Raw genomic sequence first — 22,291 nt, 5'->3', positions numbered from 1 at the left:
TTAGATAGATGGTGGGTCTCATTGATTGTTACTATGATTTAAATTGGTCTTCATTTGTGGCTGATTTTACATACCTGATCAATATCTGTACCAATCATTGTTTTCACCCTGTTCTTTGTACTATTATTAATATTATGACTTTATGAAATAATTGCTTTAGCTTTAAAACATGAACAACTCCTTCTCCTCCCCTTTCACCCCCACTGTCTTCTCCTCCTTTCCCTCCCTCCCCGCTCCTGCATGGAGCCCAACAGGTATGTGTTTCTATCCGGGACAGGTGTTTCCTTTTAAATGCCTAACTTACAGCTATATGGTAAATAATTTTTCTTAAAAGGGAAAAGGTTAAAGGGGAAATACTCTGTGACATTACTGAAGATTAGGTAAGATGTTCAGAATGTTGTACTGTCCATAATTTTGTTACCAAAAAAATATAATTGAAGGAACTTCCTTTTCTTTATATTTTAAAATATAGATAATATGTAAATTTTATATAGCTACATGAAGGTGAATGCCATTTCAAACTCTCATATAGTTTATATTAGTTTTGCAAATTAAATTATATAATTACTATGGAAGGCAATACTTTTTCCCTTAGAATATGATAATCTGGTTGGCTGTGGTGGCATGTGCCAGTAATCTCAGCACTTGGGAGGCAGAACCAGAAGGATTGTGAGTTCTAGGACAGTCTGGGCTACATAGCCAGCACCTGTGTCAAAAAAAAAAAAAAAAAAAAATATATATATATATATAATGTTTACTTGACTTATACAATACAAGTAAGTTACTGGTTTAAGGAACATTCAGATATTGACAAGCATGATTAACAGAGAGGGTAAGGGGAACCAAAGGATGCTAATGAAATCTCAAAGAAGGGACTTCCCCGAGTCCCACAGAGTAGAGTCATGCTGACAACCATCTAGCTCTCTAGATTCCCCTTAGAGGGTTCTTAGTACTGCTTCATGTAACTTTATACTTCCTGTGTTAAATAGAGTCTTAAGGGGCATCTTTTTAGAAGTCTATATTTGACTGATTTTTGAGAGGATTGAGAAATGAAAAAAATTGGATTTGAGATGTGGCTTAAGGTTAGAGCACCTGCCTAGCAAGCGTGAGCCCCTGAGTTCAAATTCCAGTACCACAAAAAAAAAAAAAAAAAAGAAATGAAAAAAATCCTTCTTGAAACAAGGAAATTTGTTTCAGAATGAATATCTGAAAAATCCTGTTTGTGTTGTATAGATGTTAGGTCTGATCACACAGCTATCTTTTTTCTTAGAGAGACGGTATAAGCAATTTGTTTAAGTGACACAGGGTGGGATGTTTGGGAGTGACTGGGACTTCTGTAAGTCTACTTTATCTGGTATTTGTATACCAAGGCCTGTGCACCACTGTGATTTCTGTCTAGAGGATGTTGCTAGTAATAATTTGAAGGGCTCCAGAGTTAACCTCTCATCCCTGAATTTGTTAAGTAAAACCAGGCATTCTAGGAGAAGACCACTCATGGGTCTTGCTTTTCTTCTTGCTGTACTTGGGGAGGTAGAGGAAGAGTCCGTGAAGAACCCAGAAGCCATGGAACTTTGATCTTTGACTCCCTACTTTCTTAAATAATACTAGTGGTACAAGAGGGCTTGTCACAGTCCTGCTCTGCTACCACTGGCTTCCTCTCTTTTCTGCTGACTTTATGTGTAAAGGACTCGTGTTTTATGTTCTGTTTTCAAAGGGAAATTGAAACTGAAGGAAGAGGAGAACTAATAAATATATTTTACATTTATATGTCTTCTGACCTGGGTTGCAAAAGCAAGATCTTATGGTTAACAAAATGTGATGGAAAGTTCCTAGAGGGATGCCTTCTGTAGATTTTTCTGTTTTCAGAGTGTGGCAGGGAGGTGGTTCTGAGCAAGCCCAAGCAGCATTGATATTAGATGTGCTTGCTTCATTTCGTCTCAACTTTTTTTTTACCCATAAGCACTGCACAGTTGTGTACTCTTCTCAAGTCAGCTCACTTTCTATATAGAACTCAGGAACATCACCAGAGTGAATGACAAAAGCAGTGGAATTTTATTAATATTGTGGTGTTTTGTTTGTTTGGGGGTTTTTTTTGGGGGGGGTTGCTATGGGATTTGAACTCAGGGCCTTGTGCTTGCTAGGCAAGTAGGTGCTCTACTACCTGAGCCATGCCCTGATCCGTTTTGCTTTTAGTTGTTTTGGATAGGGTCTCATTTTTACCCAGGGCCAGTGGCAATCACAGCCCTTCTACCTATGCCTCCCACATAGCTGGGATCACAGTCATGTGCTACCATGTGTGCCTTTTTGTTGATATGGGTCATGCTAAGTTTTTGCCTGGGCTGGCCTTCAACTGTGATCCTTCTGATCTCCACTTCTCAGGTTGCTAGGATTTCAGGCATGTACCACCATTCAGCTATAGTTTTTAAAATTATCCTTAGAACTTGATAACATCTTTTGAACTTGAAAGATTTGCTGCTTCTACGTCTCCTTACTCCTTATACTCAGTGAGCTTCTAGACTTATGATGGGAGCTGATTGGATTGAGTCTTTGAGAATTTTGCATAGTCATAACATGGAAAATGATCTTGATTATTGTGTTGTATTTCTAGAACTTTATGGCTTTGACGTGCTCATAGATTCTACTCTGAAGCCATGGTTGTTGGAAGTGAATCTCTCTCCTTCTTTGGCCTGGTAAGTTAGTTCCATTGACAAGAAAAGGGCATACCTTTAAGTAGCACTAAAACATGTTTTTGTTGTTGTTGTTTGTTTGTTTTCACAAGGGGAGGTATGTCATTCTTCTTGGCAGTAGAAAACTTTTTCCCTAGTTATTAGATAAAGATGACTTAAATTTTTTAATTTAGGTGGTTTATGGTATATTGTCAGAGCACATATGGCAACCTGGAATCCCTGTCTTGCTGACCAATTTGCAATGCATAACGTATGTTTCCTGTTCATTGGGCTTCTAAGAGATGATTCTTGCAGTCTTTTTTCCCCTCAGTACTGGGGTTTGAACTCAGGACCTTGTGTTTGCCAGTCAGGTGCTCTACCACTTGGGTCATGTTTCCAGTTAGTTATTTGAGTTATTTTTTAGGTTTTTTTTCTTTTTCTCAGACCATCCTGGACTAAAATCCTCCTATTTATACCTTTCATGTAGCTGGGATGAAGGAGTGTGCCACCATGTTCAGCTTTTTTGTTGAGATGAGGTCTTGCTTACTTTTTGCCTATGCTGGTCTCAAACTGAGATCCTTCTGATTGCCTCCTCCAGAATAGCTGGGATTACAGGTGTGAGCTACGGCATCCAGCTCCTTGCATTCATTTTTGTAGTTTTTTTTGTTTGGTTGCTTTGTTTGGGGTGGAGGTTGCTACTGGAATTGAACTCAGGGCCTTGTGCTTGCTAGGCCCTCCCTTTTTTGATTTTGTAGGTATTCTGGTAAGGTTAAAGAGATATGTAAGGTATTATGTTCTTTTTATTACCAAAGGTGTTTTGCAGATCAAGTCCACATATATTGTGAAAGTATAAAGCTGGTCCTAGGGCAGTGTAAGTACAGTCCTTTTGCCCTGTTCCATGTCCTGGAATTCCACCAAGAGTAAGTCTAAAAACTTTCAACAGTCTTTAAGAGATTTTTTAAAACTAATCTGTTGTTTAGAAGAAGGAAAGAAACATATTTTTCAACACAAGAGATGATTCTGCTTACATCTGCAGCTATAGCCAGAATTTCTATTAGCTATACACTTCTCTAAACAGAAAACCCTAGAGATTTATGTCAGAGACCACCCAGCTGCAGAGTTTGTAAGGATGAGACAGAGTCACAAATTGCCAAGTAATCCAATAAAGACAGATTGACTACTTTGTGGAGTGGGAGTTTGACTTAACCTCAATACTAAGGTGTACAGCTAGATATTCCAGATGCTACACTTCTGTCAAGTCAGCCTTTTGCACATTGCCCAGTAAAGTACATGAGACAGTGTTAGAGATCTCCAGAGTGAGGCATTGGGTCCAACAGCCAGAGTAGTCTGGCTTATGGAGAAACACCACCACACCAAAGCCAGCATTGCAGTCAGTGCCACAGGGAAGCCTCCTGCTATCGCTTGTCATTTCTGTCTCTGTGTGGGTTCCTGATGCATCATATGGTGAGATGCTGGTATCTCCCTGCCCTGTTTACAAGGCAGCAAGCCAAAGAAGATCGATTTATAACAGAAGATGAAAACTTTATCAGTACAAAGGTGGTCAAGGTCTCTTGTTTTGTTTGCCTGTGATTGTGTTTCAACTATTACAGCAGTAAAATATAATTTGAATTAGAGGTACCCTCATTAAACAGCATACTGAAGGTCTCAACCTCTAAAATTCACATGGTAACAAAGCAATATCTTAACTTACACAAAATTTGAGTCGCATAAGGACTTCTGGAATAAAAAGATTACGTGTCAGGGAATCAGTGTATTGGTGCTGGATCTGCCTTACACTGGCCTTTTATTTCTAGTATTTTTGTTCAGACTTTGTTTTCTTTTTCTGTGGATTTGATGTGCTTTATGTATTGCTTGACAATGACATTTGGAAACTCTGCAAGATTGGGGCCCATTAGGAGACAATTATTTTGTTAACCATCTAATTATCAATTGCTCTTTTCTTTTTCTGTTCTATTAGTGATGCTCCTCTGGACCTAAAGATTAAAGCCAGTATGATTTCAGATATGTTCACTGTTGTAGGTGAGTAGTAGCATTTTCTGAACTGGACGCACATAAAAATTAACCAGAGCATCCATTTTGCCAGGCTCCATAGGTGTTGCCAACTGGCAGTTCGTAAGCCATGCCGAATGTTTTGTACTAAAAAATCATATTTTCAGCAAAGTGTTTATATGTTTCTACTCCCCCTGGCTCCATCCTGTCCTGAGGCTGAACCACAACTAAGGCTGAGACCTGGATCATGGGAATTATGAGCTGAGGCAGAGAATTAAGCTAAGATCTACAGAGAGTATATTTTTTTCCAAGTGAAGAAAGTGAAACCTACTGAGGAAGCCTTGTTACAAAGGCTGTCTTTCTCCTAGATGGTCTCTACTGGTCTCAACAAGATCCCTTCTATAGTAGTTATAGCCAGAGTGGCCAAAGGAAGAAATCCCATTTTAAGTAGATAAGCCAAAACTTTGAAATGGAGACGGGCAGTCAGGTGGGCATGATTTGGATTTATTGGGTTTTTATTCCCTAAAAAAGACATAATAAAATGTATTTGACATGAACTAGTACTTGATGTACCAGCAAATGCTATAAAACTTAGCTACTCTAGTCTTCTTGGATTGGAATGTGCTTCTTTTTAGGAAGGAAATAAAATTAGCTGAAGCCCAATTCCTTAAGCCATAAATGATCTACAAAGCCCACTTTGGAAGTTGCCGGTAGACCACCTTTAGCAATTCCAAAAGTAGATCATCTAACGAGGCAAGACCACTCACTTGCTTTTGGATTCCCTCCATAAAAACGATATTATTTTTCCCCCCAAACATTTTTATTATACATTAGTTGTACAATGCTTGCATTGTATATTGTTGGGTTCCCACCACACCATCTGGTCCCCTCACACCCCCACCCCACACCTAGAGCAATTGTGAAAGCTTTTGTTGTTCTCTTTCAGGTATGTATGCAAAGCACATTGACCATACTCACCCTTCTTCAGCCCCTCCATTTATCCTCCCCCCTCCCATAAGTACCCACCCCACTCAGGACCTATTTTACAGTCCTGTCAACAACATTTTCTTCTAATCATCATCCAGAAAACCACTTCAAAATAACTTTCTTTTTTTAACAACTATGTGTTTTTAAGTGGTGATTTGCACATTAATTTGGGATTCATTAAAAATCTCCATCACTTTCCCAGTCATAATCACATTTCAGCTACCCATCCAGGACAATCCTCCTAAGAATTGCTCTCTAATATTTATGACTGTGAAACTGAGTTTGTACATCTACAGGTGCAGCTATCCCTGCTCATTTCTTAGAAAATGGTAGGTTTTAATGTTGCCCATTCCCTGTTCAGGATTTGTGTGCCAAGATCCTGCCCAGCGGGCATCAACCCGGCCAATTTATCCCACCTTTGAGCCTTCCAGGCGAAATCCTTTCCAGAAACCTCAGGTAAGCAAATTCAGCAGTAGGAACTGAGAGGAGGCTTACTGGGAAGTGGCAGCTGATATAAATGAGGGAACTGAAACATCGATAGGAGGTCACTCAGAGCAGGAAGATTTGGGGATCAGTCTAGACAGAATGTAGTTATATTCAGCTGTGGCTAATAGCTGTGCTTCCAGTGCTTTCCAACAAACTTACTCCCTGCTTTTGTTTTGTCTTTTCTTTGGGCTCCTTTTTTTTCACTACCTTCTTTCCTTTCTGTCTTTTTAAAAAATCATCATTCTCTCCTCTCCCCCCTTAGAGCGACATGATCATAAACAAAGCACAGAGAGGAAGCCTACTAATTCTTAGTCATTACTTCATTCTTAACCCTCATACTGGTTTTGTCAAGATGTTCTGTTGAAAAAGCATCTTCTCTATTGCAATTCTCTTCAAAAGAACCTTGCTGAAAAAGAACCTCATGAAATAGGGATTGTGGCTAAATGAAATAAGTACCTGAAGAAATTTGTGGGTCTCAGAAACATCATTTGGTCAAGCATTGCTGTGGTCTTTGTGTACTCTGCATTTTCATTCTCATTAACTCAGTTAATGCTCTGTCCACCAATTCTGTCGTCTCATATGTTTCTGCCTGTTTCAACACTGCAGTTTCCATGCCTTTAATACTTCTTCTTATTTAAGAGATTCACCTTCCTGCTCTCTGCCCATCTGTTTTGATTAAAAAAATCTTTTCTTACTAAATCCATCCCACTCTTTAATGGCATTTACTTCCATTTCAACATTACTTACTCTGCACTGCAGTTTTGCATTGCAGCTTTGTATTGATTTGTGTTTTTAAATTGTCCAATACTCTTCCACTATACTGTAAGGTCTTTGAAGGCAGAAATAACTTCTTCCTTCTCCCGCCCTGTTGTCTTTTTCTTTTGATCCCTCTCCCATCCCTACTTCAGTCTTCCCTTTCCCCTTCCACTTCAGTCTTCTATTTTCCCTCCTTTTTTCCCCATACTTTTTTCTCCTTCTCTTTTTGGCTGTTGCTGTCATTTAGAGTAGTGTTATTTCTGTTTGCCAAGCTCATGTATTTAGCTCATTATTTAGCTAATTTTTCATTAGAACAGGGTTTTCAAGCTTAGATGCCTATCAAGCCTGCAGGTAGGTATTGTAAATGAGGAAAATAGGGAGAAATCTGACTCAACCAATGTGACAGGACAGGTTAACTGGAGAATGCAGGCTCTAGCTGGTCATTGCTATGTGTGTGGACAAAGGGTGCTGAGATCTTTCTGTTGTCAAGATAAATCAGAAATATCACAAATACTGGTACCTAGTTCATTAAAAAGGAAAAACAAGCTTTTCAGGCCCAACATGGTATGTCTTTTAGTTGGATTCAGTACATAGGCTGCCCATCTGTGACCCCCTGTTCTGGAATGATTCCCTGAGGAGTATTGTGATGTGGAACAGGATGTACTGCATTATAAGAGGTATTATCTTGGATGACAAATAAAACCAGACATCAGAGTTTTACTTGGTCAGTAAATCATCACAGATCAAAGGGTTTTTTTAAATTTTTAATATGAAAATGTAGAGAATTAACCTAGGTGTACTAGGAAAACTTAATTCAGGCAATTGCATTCCTTTGCAAATTGTTTCCTGCAGTGTCTGTGGCAAGAGCTGCAGAATTATACACTAAGTACCGTGAATGTTTCTGTGCAGTTGTTAACATGATTTCTGCCAAGTTTTTCTTCTAGGGGTAGCTCTATACCAAGCTTGGATGAATGGATCCCTTTTCTTAGCTTGCCTGTCAGCTTTTATTGGCAATTCTTTGCAAATTGTAGAGAATCTATTCAGTGTTTGTTTTGCTAACTGGTATGTAATGGCATGATGTCATCCATAAGCATCCTATGGGAATCTTATAGAAGGGCCCTGTAGATTAGCTATGTGTACTGTGTGTAACAGTTTGTCAGGTGGGCTAGTTAACATCAGGATCTACAGTACTTGTAGTTGGAGTGTGCCCTCAGTGGTGAGAAGTTGAAGCTGGAATACAAACAGTGTAGGAGAAAGCAGTATGAAAAATAAATGCTCTAACATTCCAACCACAAAATATAGGGCTCTTGCATTTGGTCTGTGCTTGGAGATTACTTTTTCCTTTCTATGTCATAGATGTGAGAGGTAGAAAATGTAAGCATGTTAGGAGAAGATAAGGCTTTATTCCATTTTTCTGTCTTTTATAGCGTCCAGTATCTGCACAGTTTCAGTCATCAAACACCAATCAGGTAAGTTCTGGATCATTTGGAGACTTCATTGAAATTTTATTCCCGCCTCCCAAATGGAAAGCCTTTTAGCTTTAGCCTTTCGTGGTACATATTTCATGTACCTTCTTTTTGCACAGATCAGTAACACAAAATAAAATAAATACACACAAGTCTTTTTGGATATAGAATATGAGAGTAGAGGATGCAGAACTTCTGAGTCCTCTTTCCTAATAGTGATCATGCTGTGGTGGAGGCAGCTGAATTTATATGAAGAACAGGGCTTGGAGGCTTATCTGGTACTTTGACCATTCCATTATCTTCCAGAATGGAAATATTACAGTTCACAAATGAATTTTGCTTTGACTGAACATCTCATGAAACATACTATTGCCAGCATCTTAATATTAAAAACATTTTCACATCAGGTGTTGGGCTATATTTGAATTTCATAACACTTCGTATATGTAGTGATTTCCAGTTGAATTTTAGAAACCTGCCATAATTAGTTTTTCTGATGCTTTCTTTAAAATAAGGACACATACATTTCTCTTGGTGTGACCAACATTTATTCTCTCACTTTTCTTGTAGGCAGTATTTGAGGTTAACTGTCACTGTCACTTTCGTCTATACAGATCTTTCATGTTTTTTTTTCTTTTTTTTTTTTTTTTTTGCTATAGTAGGCTAGAAGTGGAGGTATTCTTCCTGCTACTTTGTAGATGCTCTTTATATTTCAGTGTGTCACTGCAACTATTAGCTTTTCTTTTTAGCGAAAAGCTCTAGTATATTTATTTTGGCATTTTTACTTTTCAATGCAGTTTCTGGTAAGTTTGGAGGCTTTAATTGTAACTTTCTTAACTACTGTTTCTAATAAAGTGATTTATATGGTGGAAAAAATACTTATAGATGCTTTCTTGTATTTGGTAACTGGTTCGTGAGGTTATGTAATATGTGTTTCGGTGTTGTGATGGTAGAATTCAGAACTTTCATATATACATATATATATACAAAGAATATACATATATATATGTATATATATATTTTTTTTTTTGGTGGAACTGGGGTTTCAACTCAGAGCTTTGTGCTTGCAAAGCAGATGCTCCACTGCTTGAGCCACACCTCCAGTCCATTTTACTCTGATTGCTTTGGAGATAGGATCTCACAGACTATTTGATGGTCTACCCTTGAATCTCGATCCTCCCAATTTCAACCTCCTTCCCAAGTAGCTAGGATTATAGGTATGAGCCACTGGAGCCTGGCTTATGTAGCATTTTATATTTAGTAAGTACCTAAATGTGCTGGCTGCTAGCCATGGCAAAGAAACAAAAAAGCAAACAAGGCTGTTGACTTTAAAGAGCTTATGTTCTAAATATCCCTTGAATTAATATATTTAAGGAGAATATTAAAAATACTATTGTATAGCCCTTTGAGCCTGATGTCAAAGTGTCCTTGACATGTAATTCTAATCTTAATTTCCTTTATTTATCATAATTCCATTATATCTAGCTGCAGTGCTATAGGTTGCAGTCCCCTTGTTGGAGAAGGAAGCCTCTCTCTAATGTATTTGAACACTTGCTTACATGATACAAAGCCTTCATGGCTTTATTCAGCCAGTTTTATACATGTTAAGTTCTTTGACTTTACTGTTGTTCTTTGCAGTGGTCTGCTTTCTCACTTGTCTTTCTGTTAATGAAGCATTCAACTCCATAGCAGTTTCATCAGAACTACATAAGAAAAACAAAGAAAAGAAAAAATCGTAAAAAGACATTTCTGCTCTGATCATTTAGACTATGTCAAATACTCTTTTTCTGTTGTCGTCAGGTTATGAAGCCTCTTACTACTTTACTCCTTGTCTGCTTTTTTCTTTTGAATCCATTATCTCTGTCTACTTTTCTCTTCCCTTGAATGTCTGTGGCTCAGATTTTCTACCCACCAGAAATTGTACTGCATGGTATTACGGAAAGAACATGGACTTTCGAAATCATGTGGACCTGGATTCAAATTTGACCTCTGCCAATATCTTACTGATAGACCTCCAGCAGGTTACTTATCTCTCTAAGACTCAGATCCTGCATCTGCCAGATGGGGAGAATGTGTACCTACTCAGGGTTGTAGTGACAAAGGACAAACATATACACAATATTTGGCATAGTGCAGCACGTATAGTCTACATTCAGAAGATTTAGTCTACTTTACACTTTGGGGTCCTATTTTGATTTTTCCTTTTTTACAGTGTCACTATCTGGTGTTATTTTGATATTTGTCAACCCATAGTCATGTTTTTCACATTTGCTGTCATCCACAAATGCTGTTTTATTTCTTTTTTGAGACATTAAGGAAGATTTAAATAATATGCAACTATTACTCATTCTGGAAATTGCCTCTTACCTTGACTCATTGCCATTTATTTTATTTTCCAGTTATGTTTTTAATTGTTTTAAGTTTTGTAAAAATATTAGATTCATTATATCATAGTATCAACTCCTGACTGGAAATACAATTGAGAATAAATACTTTATAAAATTTTCTGAAATGCTTCTCTAAAATCCAAAGATATTAAATATATCTGTTGTAGTCCCATTTTTTAATTTTTTGGTTATTTTATAGAAAAGGCAAATTTTTAAGTTATGTTTTAAAATAAATAAAGCAGCATTTATATTTCTGTTCTTCATGAATCCATTAAGCTCTAAATGTTTCAGGATTTTTTTCTTTTTAATATTTCTTACATTATTTTACTAGGGGGGGATTCAAGTTAGACTTACCAGGTGGTACAGCTGAATTGAATATTATTGTTCTTTATATTTGTTCTCTGTAAAACAGATTTTATTTTCTGCTCCTCAGTTAAGATATCTTTTAGGATAGCTCAACTTTGTTCATATTCTACATTTTGTCAAGTTATTCTCTTTGTTAGTACTCACCCACTTTCTTTAGGCTAAGAATAATTTTTCTGAATCAACATCTGTTTCTTACTAGTTTGAATAGGACGCATGATCCCTTGTCTTGATAATTTCACATTCTCAGTCAGTTCTTCCTTAGTAATAATGGTTAGATACATAAACATTTGTTCTCTGGGTAGATTTCTGAATCGTAAGTTGTACTTACAATAATTTAACATCTTTGATGCCTGTTGCAAGGCAGAGTTCTTACCTAGACTGTAATTGGGCAGTTTAAAATTTATCTGGGCATCTGATAGCTTAAATTACGTGTCATTTAGCCAGAGGCAATGGTTCTCTAAGTTTAGAGGAGCCTTATGTTCTTACTTCAGTCAGTCAACACATTGGAATATGCGATTCATTATACCTAGTACCCAGAAAATGTAGCTGATGTGCCCAAAGTAAAAACCACAGAATGAACTTTTTTGCCCTTGTTTTTTGGTATGCCTGATGGCCTTTCAAATCAGTCTGATTCCTTTTCTTCCTTTACTTTGCTTTTAGCCTCCAAATACATCTCTTTGGCATGAAAAGCATTTCTTGTTCTTCTCTCCTCTGCCTGTTTTTTCACCTTTGTCTATTATTCATATCCCTTTCTTTCTCAACCCTCCCAAATACCCCAGCCACAAGCACAGGCCTGAATTCCTACATGTCATTCCTTACCCCAAATCCATATCTATGCACACAGTAGCTAGAGCTAGAATTGTGGGCTACGAGTTAACAAAGGGATGGTTGTGAATGAAAACATGAGCATGGAGGCAACTCTTTGAAAGTGATTGGCAAAGAAGTTTAAGAGTTTGTGGTGCTAATTCATTGTGTATAGGAATGACATTAAATAAGTTTTATAAAGAAAGGTCACAGTATCATTGTCTCATCTGTTAGAAGCCAGTGATATTAAAAATCATTTTTAAAAACCATCTTGGAAATGCTCACAAGATGTCATTCAATAGTGACTTTACCTGTGTTCTTATAAATACAACCATGCATTCCTCAAAACTATTCTAGGAGGTAATAACTGTTTCTTAAAATATTCTCATTAACCTTTGAACACACTTTTTTTAGTTCATCAACAATTTTAAATAGCATTCTTTTTAAGAAAATGTTTAAAAATCTTTATTCTGTCATTCACAAATGAATGCTTACTTCTTCGTGTCTCATGGTATAATTTGAGATGACTTCAAAGTACCCTTAACTAGCCTCAGGTGAAAAGGCTACTTGACTTTGGAGGGTACACTGACAGTGGCTTTGTGTGCTTTATGATCACAGCCATGCTGTCACGTGTGAACTAGGTAATGACCAAATAACACATAATGTGTAATCACAAGGAAAGTTCTCATGCCATCCATTTAATAATTTGGTTTTCCAAATTACACACTAAATAAGTATCACATGAAAAATACTTATGTTATATTGATTTCCTTTCTAAATCTTCAAACTTTTTAATTTTTACCCTTTTATTCTTTTTTTTTTCTTATTCATATGTGCATACAATGCTTGGGTCATTTCTTCCCCCTCCCCCCACCCCCTCCCTTACCACCCACTCCCTCTCCCCCCACCCCCTTGCTACCCGGCAGAAACTATTCTGCCCTTATCTCTAATTTTGTTGAAGAGAGAGTATAGCAATAAAAGGAAGGAACATTACCCTTTTATTCTAACACATGCTATTTAACATATTCTCAGAGATTGAAGGGAAGTAAAATATTTCCTGAAATCCTGCAAATTTAATTCTAAACATGATTGATCCATATGTCAATACATTCATTCCTCTATTTATTTAATAAATATTTATGGATTCACTACAAGCCAGTGCTGCTGTAGATGTTGAAGATACCATAGTAAAAGCTAAACAGAAGCCCCTGCTTTCACATGTTGCTTGTATCTGTTGATTTTCTGGTTTTTCTCATCATGGAAAATCTGGTTTTTGTAACCATGCTAACTTTGAAGATTATTGTGTAATTGGTGTTTCTTGTGTCCAAAGGTTAAAAAAAAAATTCATGTTTTTTTGTGTACATGGGTGAATTAATCTGTTTCAACCATCATAACAATATAGCATAGACTAGGTGACTTAAACAACAGAAATTTATTTCTCACAGTTCTGGAGGCTGGGACGTCCAAGATCAACGTGTGAGCAGGTAGATTTAATTCTGAAGCCTTATCTTGACTTGTAGGTGGCTGCTATCTCATTGTATGCTCACATGGTCTCTTTCTTAAGATTTATTTGTATTTATTTTTTACTTTCAAAAAGCAAGCTTTCTGACACTAATTCCATTAGAACAAGGTTCCTCCCTCATGACCTCATCTAACTCTAATTACCCCCCAGTGGCCCCTTGTCCTCACGCCGCCACATCGAAGGACATGGCTTCAGCATATGAATTTTGGAGAGACATAAACATCCATAGATAGTCTAGACATAAAGACAGTAATAGCTGCTGACCATGGGACTGCTGCTCTCTGGTTGAAGTTTCTTCCAGGAATCTAGAAAGATAATTTGCATCTGTAGTTTTCCAATTATTTCTCATCTTATCTCCTTGGTAGAGATTTATTTATCTTATTTTGTCAGTTATTTCATCTGTTTCAATAACAATTGCATTAGCATGCTTCCTACCTTCTGACTTCCTTTATTACCTTCCTGTTTCTCTGCTGGTATAACAGCAAAGTCACTTAAAGCTTTTGTACTTAGAAGAACTTCCTGATTATCATTCAGAAGCTGAAGAGGCCGGGATCTTCTTTTGGAAACCATGACGACCATGGTCCTGTGGCTGCCTCCCTGGAGTACCCAGGGCAGTCAGCCCTATTGCAGGTCTGTTGATGCCCAGCACCCACAGTGTTTCATCAGGTCTCTTCTGAGTCACTGATGATTCTCATCTCAGTATTTCTCCCTCAAGTTCTAAAACAGCCCAGCCTTTCATCTGTGGCTTTTTCTCATGATCCTTGGTTTTATGTTTCATTTCTCATTCTCAAGCTCTCCTTCCCCTGTGCTGAAAAGAATATGATTACCTACTGGAATAAATACACATTTACTTTTCTATGAAGCTGTTTTCAGATATTTTTTCCCTATCCTTGAAGTACTGGAGACTAAGAGTATGTACTAGCTTAGAAAAACACATGGACATCTTTCTTTTTTCCTGCTTATTTCTCTCTTATCAATAGTGTTTTTCTACTGTTCTGTTTTCTCTTCTTGACTTTGAGTTTACTAGCACTTACCTGTTTCCCTGGGTTTTAAGTTAAGAGATTAATTCTAGAAATTGGACTATAGATTTGAGCTTATAAATGTTAGGAAAGATTTGAGGGACTTGAACTGAGAGAAGTGAGGAAAGACAATGAAAACTTTTTTTTTTAATTTGTTTTTGTTTTCTTCTCCTTAGCGTTCCCGTCCACTCTCTGCCAGTGATGCAGAAATGAAAAACCTTGTAGGCTCAGCCCGGGAGAAGGTGCCGGGAAAGTTAGGTGGTTCTGTGCTTGGTCTGTCAATGGAAGAGGTAAGGAGAGTTCCATTTTAGGTCTCTGAGGGTTCACCCAGGGTTCAGAGAGAATTATTGAGTGATTGATGGTGTTCATGTAAACTTACACTGAGGAGGAAGACACTGGAGATGGGAGAAATGTCTTCTTAGAAAACATCTTATATGGAATTAATTCTTCCCTACATGCTTTTGGCATGTTCTTGGGTCATACCTCTATTCCCTCTTCCTATAGCCATATGGATTTCAGTTTTCAAAATAGCCACTCATTTTATTTTCTGTCCTCTATCTAGATCAAAGTTTTACGGAGGGTAAAGGAAGAGAATGATCGGAGAGGTGGATTTATTAGAATATTTCCTACATCTGAGACATGGGAAATATATGGGTGAGGTGACTACCTTTTTAATTTTTTTAACTGTACCTCAGGTCTATAGGATTAGATTAAGTGACATACTATCATCATTGCTCCCCATTTGGTGCCTTTCTTATTTATTTAAAATAAGATGCATATTGCCCACTCAAGAGCTAGGCCATCAGCAGTAATTTGATCCACCTGTATATTTTTTTTAAAAAATCTCCTGCCTCTGTCCTAACCATCCCTCAATTCAGAGACATTTTCCTAAATTTTGTGTTTATCATTACATTGATTTGAAAAAGTATTTTTTCATCAATGTGTGTGCCTAGACAATACATTGTTTATTTTTAGTTATCTCTGAGATCTATTTATATGTGATAAAATGTATGTATTTTAAGTATAATTTTGTGTTTTTTTCAAATATAAAGCACCATTTTAACTATTCCCCAATTACAATCAACATATAGAATATTTCCATCACCTATAGAGGTCCATTTGTGACTCTATTGTCTACTCCACTCATGACCCCAGGCCTTGGATATCAGCTGAGATGCTTTCTGTCACTCTAGTTTTTCTAGAGTTTTATATAAATGGTGTCATGTATGATGCTTTTCTATGTTTGGCATATGTTTTTGAGATTTATTTGTGTTGTTACATGAAATAATAATTCACTCCTTATTACTGTGTACTATTTTTTATTGGTATAAATTAACTATACATGGGAATTATGTCATTCTGGTATCTACATATACTCATTTAAGGTACTTTGATCAAATTCACCCTTCTTTTACTCTCTCTTAACCCTTCCCTATGTACTGTTTATTGTATGAATATAGCACTGTTTGTCCATTCACTTGTTGGGACCATTTGGATTATATCCAGTGTTCAGCTATTATGAAGAAATCTGCTATGAATATTCATGGACAATTCCCTGTGTGCACTTATAATTTCCTTTTTCCTGGCTAAATATCTAGGAGTAGAATAGATGGGTCATGTGATAAGTGGTAGTATCATTTTATGTTTTTATCAGTGATGCAGTAAAGCTCTAGTTTGTCCTCATCCTTTATGACACTTAGTGTTGCTAGACGTTTTACTTTATTTTTGGTGGGACTGGGATTTGAAACCAGGGTTTTGTGTTCACACAGCAGATGCTCTACTGTTACACAGCCACACCTCTGGTTCATTTTACTCTAGTTATTTTGTAGGCCATGCTGACATCAAACCACAGTCCTCCTGATCTCAGCCTCCCAATTAGTTAAGATTATAGGTGTGAGCCACCTGTGCTCAGCTTGCCAGACTTTTTAAACTTTAGGCAGTCAGAGTATCTCAGTGGTTGTAATGGTTTTCTTTGAGCAATAATGATATTCAACATCTATTCATATGCTGTTGGAATTTTATCTTTTTATTATTGTGTTATAAAAGACTTTGAATACTTTTTTTGTGTGTGGCACAGTACTGGGGTGTGAACTCAGGGCCTTGTGCTTTGTAGGCTGGTGCTGTGCAACTGGGATGACAACACACTATTGTGTTGTTTTGCTTAAAATGGGTCTTGCTAATTTTTTTGCCCAGGCTGGCCTTGGTTTGCAGTCTTCCTGATCTCTGCCTCCTGAGTCGCTGGGATTATAGTTGTGTGTGTGCCACTGTGCCGAGCCTGATAATTTTGATATAAGTCTGTTCTTGTGTGTGTGTCTAGCTTTTTCATTTTTATGAATGGCTTTTGTTAAAGTTTTGACATTTCATTTTTCCTTTCTAAGAAATCTTTACCATCCTCAACTTTGCAGAGACTTTTATGCTTTCTTCTGGAATTCATAATTTTAGCTTTTATACCAAATCTACATAGCATGTTTTGAACTGAGTGTCTAGTGTATAAATTTCTTACTCAGTTCCTCTTTTGTGATATTCCATGTGTTGATTGTTGTGCATTTCTTGTTTGTTTTGACTCTATTTAACATACTTTTTAATTTCCCTGTTCATTTGCTTTTAGGCCCAAGGGTTATTTAGGAATACTTTCTCTTTTTTAAATTAGTGTATAGTAATTGTACAAAGGGGTTTCATTGTGCTATTTCCTTACATGCATACACTATACCTTGATCTGTTACTCTTTCTCCTCTTCCTACCCCCTATTTTGAAAACAATTTTTAACATGTTTCTTTATCCTATTTTCATACATGCACGTGAAGTACTTTGATGTTACTCACCTCTCCTTCAACCTCTCCATTCTCCTGCTGGCACCCACTCCCAGACAATCGTTCTCTCCCCTCCCCCGTTTTATATTCATGTCTTTCTTATTTTTTTTTAAGGATAAAATTCTACATATGCATAAGAACATAGGTATTTGTCTTTCTCAGTCTGGTTTATTTCACTTAACATGATGACTTCCAGTTCTATCCATTTTCCTCAAATGACATTCTTTTTATGGTTGACTAATATTCCTTTGTGTGTGTGTGTATGTATCTGTGCGTGTATCACGTTTTCTTTATCTGTTCATCAGTTTATGGATATGTATGCTGATACCATAGTTTTGCTATTGTGAATAGTGCTGCTATAAACATGGGTGTACAAGGATTTCTATTGTATGTAGACTTACATTCTTTGGGATATGTGCCCACTAATGGTATAGCAGTAAACATTAGGGAGTCAAATGAAAGTTCTCAAGTTGGGGAATGACATAATTCAGACTTCTACCTCATTTTTCTCCCTTTATGAATCTCCCATGCCCAGGGTCATTTGACTTCTTCTGTATATGTAATTTCTTTGGTGGTTTCTTTTTATCTTTTAGTTTTATTTTCTGAATTTTGTATTTCACCTTCTATTGATCCAAGAAATACTGCCTTTTTTTCTTTTTCTTCTCTAAATTAAGTTCTCTTTTTCTTTATTTTTCTCATCATATTCTACTTGCTGCTATTCTACCATTTTATAATTTTATTTTGAGCTGCTGCCTGCCAGTTGCCTTTTATACATAGTGTATTTATTTAGAAACAATATACAAGTAACCTGTTACTTCTGTGCTTGGTTTGTGGTTTTACTTCTGCATTTTTCTCTTGAGCTAAGGTTAAGAAATAGCTGGTTTCTTTCTTTGTCCTTCAGGTCCTACCTTGAGCACAAGACCTCCATGAACTATATGCTGGCAACACGGCTCTTCCAGGACAGGTGAGGATTTGCTAGATTAGGAGAAAGTATATGTAAAAGAAGGAAAGAAGCTTTATAAACATCTTAATGAAAAGTCTGTGATGTAAAGGACCTTTCAACAAACACAATATAATATTTTACTTTCCAGAATTCATTGACAACTCCTTATACTTTGTAACATTTTTAAAATCCAAAAATTAAACCATAAAGATATTTGTGCAGTCTTAACAGATTCCTAAATTTTATCTTTCTTCCAAGAATATTCTTACATGACCCTTTTATCTTAGACACAATTTTAGCAGACATGGTTATCTGTTTTTCTAGACTAAAAGAGAGTAGAATTATCAGATCAGAAAAAGTGGAGGGGAGGTAATTAACAAAATAAACACACTAAGACTTGCATACAAATCTTATAACTGATAATCTCATCTTGGTACAAGGGGAAACTGGTAAATGATGGAAAACAGACCCTGGAATTTGAGTAGCATAGCCATCAGGGGCTGCTTAGTCCCACATAATTCTGTAGCCTCCAAGATGTAACTTTATTGAAGAACAGTTCAGTAAGTGCCAAAATAAGGCACCCTAGTTATTTAGAGAGGTTTATAATATTTTGAGGATATGCTTTCTTTTTGAAGGATTCTTCAGATAGATACCCAGATGTCAGCCATTTCTTCCAGCTTTGTGATGTATTACAGACAAGTTAGGTGATTTATACTTTCCCTCTATATCTGTGGTAAAAACCATTGAGTGATCACATGTGTAGCTTTTGGTGAAAGAGATATTTATTTATTTATTTATTTATTATTTTTTTATTTTTTTTTTTCATTTTTCTTTTATTATTCATATGTGCATACAAGGCTTGGTTCATTTCTCCCCCCTGCCCCCACCCCCTCCCTTACCACCCACTCCACCCCCTCCCGCTCCCCCCCTCAATACCCAGCAGAAACTATTTTGCCCTTATCTCTAATTTTGTTGTAGAGAGAGTATAAGCAATAATAGGAAGGAACAAGGGGTTTTGCTGGTTGAGATAAGGATAGCTATACAGGGCATTGACTCACATTGATTTCCTGTGCGTGGGTGTTACCTTCTAGGTTAATTCTTTTTGATCTAACCTTTTCTCTAGTTCCTGGTCCCCTTTTCCTATTGGCCTCAGTTGCTTTAAGGTATCTGCTTTAGTTTCTCTGCATTAAGGGCAACAAATGCTAGCTAGTTTTTTAGGTGTCTTACCTATCCTCACCCCTCCCTTGTGTGCTCTCGCTTTTATCATGTGCTCATAGTCCAATCCCCTTGTTGTGTTTGCCCTTGATCTAATGTCCACATATGAGGGAGAACATACGATTTTTGGTCTTTTGAGCCAGGCTAACCTCACTCAGAATGATGTTCTCCAATTCCATCCATTTACCAGCAAATGATAACATTTCGTTCTTCTTCATGGCTGCATAAAATTCCATTGTGTATAGATACCACATTTTCTTAATCCATTCGTCAGTGCTGGGACATCTTGGCTGTTTCCATAACTTGGCTATTGTGAATAGTGCCGCAATAAACATGGATGTGCAGGTGCCTCTGGAGTAACAGTCTTTTGGGTATATCCCCAAGAGTGGTATTGCTGGATCAAATGGTAGATCGATGTCCATCTTTTTAAGTAGCCTCCAAATTTTTTTCCAGAGTGGTTGTACTGTCTACATTCCCACCAACAGTGTAAAAGGGTTCCTTTTTCCACGCATCCTCGCCAACACCTGTTGTTGGTGGTGTTGCTGATGATGGCTATTCTAACAGGGGTGAGGTGGAATCTTAGTGTCGTTTTAATTTGCATTTCCTTTATTGCTAGAGATGGTGAGCATTTTTTCATGTGTTTTCTGGCCATTTGAATTTCTTCTTTTGAGAAAGTTCTGTTTAGTTCACATGCCCATTTCTTTATTGGTTCATTAGTTTTGGGAGAATTTAGTTTTTTGAGTTCCCTGTATATTCTGGTTATCAGTCCTTTGTCTGATGTATAATTGGCAAATATTTTCTCCCACTCTGTGGGTGTTCTCTTCAGTTTAGAGACCATTTCTTTTGATGAACAGAAGCTTTTTAGTTTTATGAGGTCCCATTTATCTATGCTATCTCTTAGTTGCTGTGCTGCTGGGGTTTCATTGAGAAAGTTCTTACCTATACCTACTAACTCCAGAGTATTTCCTACTCTTTCTTGTATCAACTTAAGAGTTTGGGGTCTGATATTAAGATCCTTGATCCATTTTGAGTTAATCTTGGTATAGGGTGTTATACATGGATCTAGTTTCAGTTTTTTGCAGACTGCTAGCCAGTTTTCCCAGCAGTTTTTGTTGAAGAGGCTGCTATTTCTCCATCGTATATTTTTAGCTCCTTTGTCAAAGATAAGTTGCTCATAGTTGTGTGGCTTCATATCTGGATCCTCTATTCTGTTCCACTGGTCTTCATGTCTGTTTTTGTGCCAGTACCATGCTGTTTTTATTGTTATTGCTTTGTAATATAGTTTGAAGTCAGGTATTGTGATACCTCCTGCATTGTTCTTTTGACTGAGTATTGCCTTGGCTATTCGTGGCCTCTTGTGTTTCCATATAAATTTCACAGTAGATTTTTCAATCTCTTTAATGAATGTCATTGGAATTTTGATGGGAATTGCATTAAACATGTAGATTACTTTTGGGAGTATCGACATTTTTACTATGTTGATTCTACCAATCCATGAGCATGGGAGATCTCTCCACTTTCTATAGTCTTCCTCAATCTCTTTCTTCAGAAGTGTATAGTTTTCCTTGTAGAGGTCTTTCACATCTTTTGTTAGGTTCACACCTAGGTATTTGATTTTTTTTGAGGCTATTGTAAATGGAATTGTTTTCATACATTCTTTTTCCGTTTGCTCATTGTTAGTGTATAGAAATGCTAATGATTTTTCTATGTTGATTTTATATCCTGCTACTTTGCTATAGCTATTGATGATGTCTAGAAGCTTCTGAGTAGAGTTTTTTGGGTCTTTAAGGTATAGGATCATGTCGTCTGCAAATAGGGATATTTTGACAGTTTCTTTACCTATTTGTATTCCTTTTATTCCTTCTTCTTGCCTAATTGCTCTGGCTAGGAATTCCAGTACTATGTTGAATAGGAGTGGAGATAGTGGGCATCCTTGTCTGGTTCCTGATTTTAGAGGGAACGGTTTTAATTTTTCTCCGTTAAGTATAATGCTGGCTGTAGGTTTGTCATATATAGCTTTTATAATGTTGAGGAACTTTCCTTCTATTCCTAGTTTTCTTAGAGCTTTTATCATGAAATGATGTTGGATCTTATCAAAGGCTTTTTCTGCATCTATTGAGATGATCAAGTGGTTTTTGTCTTTGCTTCTGTTAATGTGGTTTATTACGTTTATTGATTTTCGTATGTTGAACCACCCCTGCATCCCTGGGATGAAGCCTACTTGGTCGTGGTGAATAATCTTTTTGATGTGTTGCTGAATTCGATTTGCCATTATTTTGTTGAGGATTTTTGCATCAATGTTCATTAAGGAGATTGGCCTATAGTTCTCCTTTTTGGAGGTGTCTTTGCCTGGTTTTGGGATAAGTGTAATACTGGCTTCATAAAATGTGTTTGGCAGTTTTCCTTCCCTTTCTATTTCATGGAACAGTTTAAGGAGGGTTGGTATCAGTTCTTCTTTAAAGGTCTGATAGAATTCAGCAGAGAATCCATCAGGTCCTGGACTTTTCTTTTTGGGGAGACTCTTGATTGCTGCTTCAATTTCATTTTGTGTTATAGGTCTATTCAGGTGATTAATTTCCTCTTGGTTCAGTTTTGGATGATCATATGTATCTAGAAATCTGTCCATTTCTTTTAGATTTTCAAATTTATTTGAATATAGGTTCTCAAAGTAGTCTCTGATGATTTCCTGGACTTCCATGGTGTTTGTTGTTATCTCCCCTTTTGCATTCCTGATTCTACTAATTTGGGTTTTTTCTCTCCTCATTTTAGTCAGGTTTGCCAGGGGTCTATCGATCTTGTTTATTTTTTCAAAGAACCAACTTTTTGTTTCATTAATTCTTTGTATGGTTTTTTT

At 36.9% G+C, this 22,291-nt stretch overlaps 1 protein-coding gene across 18 annotated transcripts in view; it reads left to right on the top strand.

Annotated features, from left to right (window-relative positions):
- Positions 1-22,291, top strand: part of Ttll5 (tubulin tyrosine ligase like 5) — a 264,716-nt gene that overhangs the window by 72,993 nt on the left and 169,432 nt on the right. For 13 of the 18 annotated variants that reach the window (XR_012446084.1, XM_074067502.1, XM_074067501.1 and 10 more), the window contains 8 exons: positions 2,609-2,690; positions 4,645-4,706; positions 6,025-6,119; positions 8,333-8,374; positions 13,985-14,080; positions 14,646-14,759; positions 15,032-15,123; positions 18,181-18,243. Coding sequence is in view for 17 of the 18 variants with exons in the window: in XM_074067502.1 (XP_073923603.1) it covers positions 2,609-2,690; positions 4,645-4,706; positions 6,025-6,119; positions 8,333-8,374; positions 13,985-14,080; positions 14,646-14,759; positions 15,032-15,123; positions 18,181-18,243 (646 nt within the window). In the remaining variant the exon portion in view is untranslated. Of the gene's footprint in view, positions 1-2,608; positions 2,691-4,644; positions 4,707-6,024; positions 6,120-8,332; positions 8,375-13,984; positions 14,081-14,645; positions 14,760-15,031; positions 15,129-18,180; positions 18,244-22,291 lie in introns of those variants that run through there. The other 5 variants (XM_074067492.1, XM_074067508.1, XM_074067497.1 and 2 more) reach the window with 3 other exon arrangements.

This window comes from Castor canadensis, chromosome 3 (assembly GCF_047511655.1).
Source record: "Castor canadensis chromosome 3, mCasCan1.hap1v2, whole genome shotgun sequence".
Classification (NCBI taxonomy): Eukaryota; Metazoa; Chordata; class Mammalia; order Rodentia; family Castoridae; genus Castor; species Castor canadensis.
Note: the sequence above shows the minus strand (reverse complement) of the source record. Positions and strands in the feature narration are given on the sequence as shown.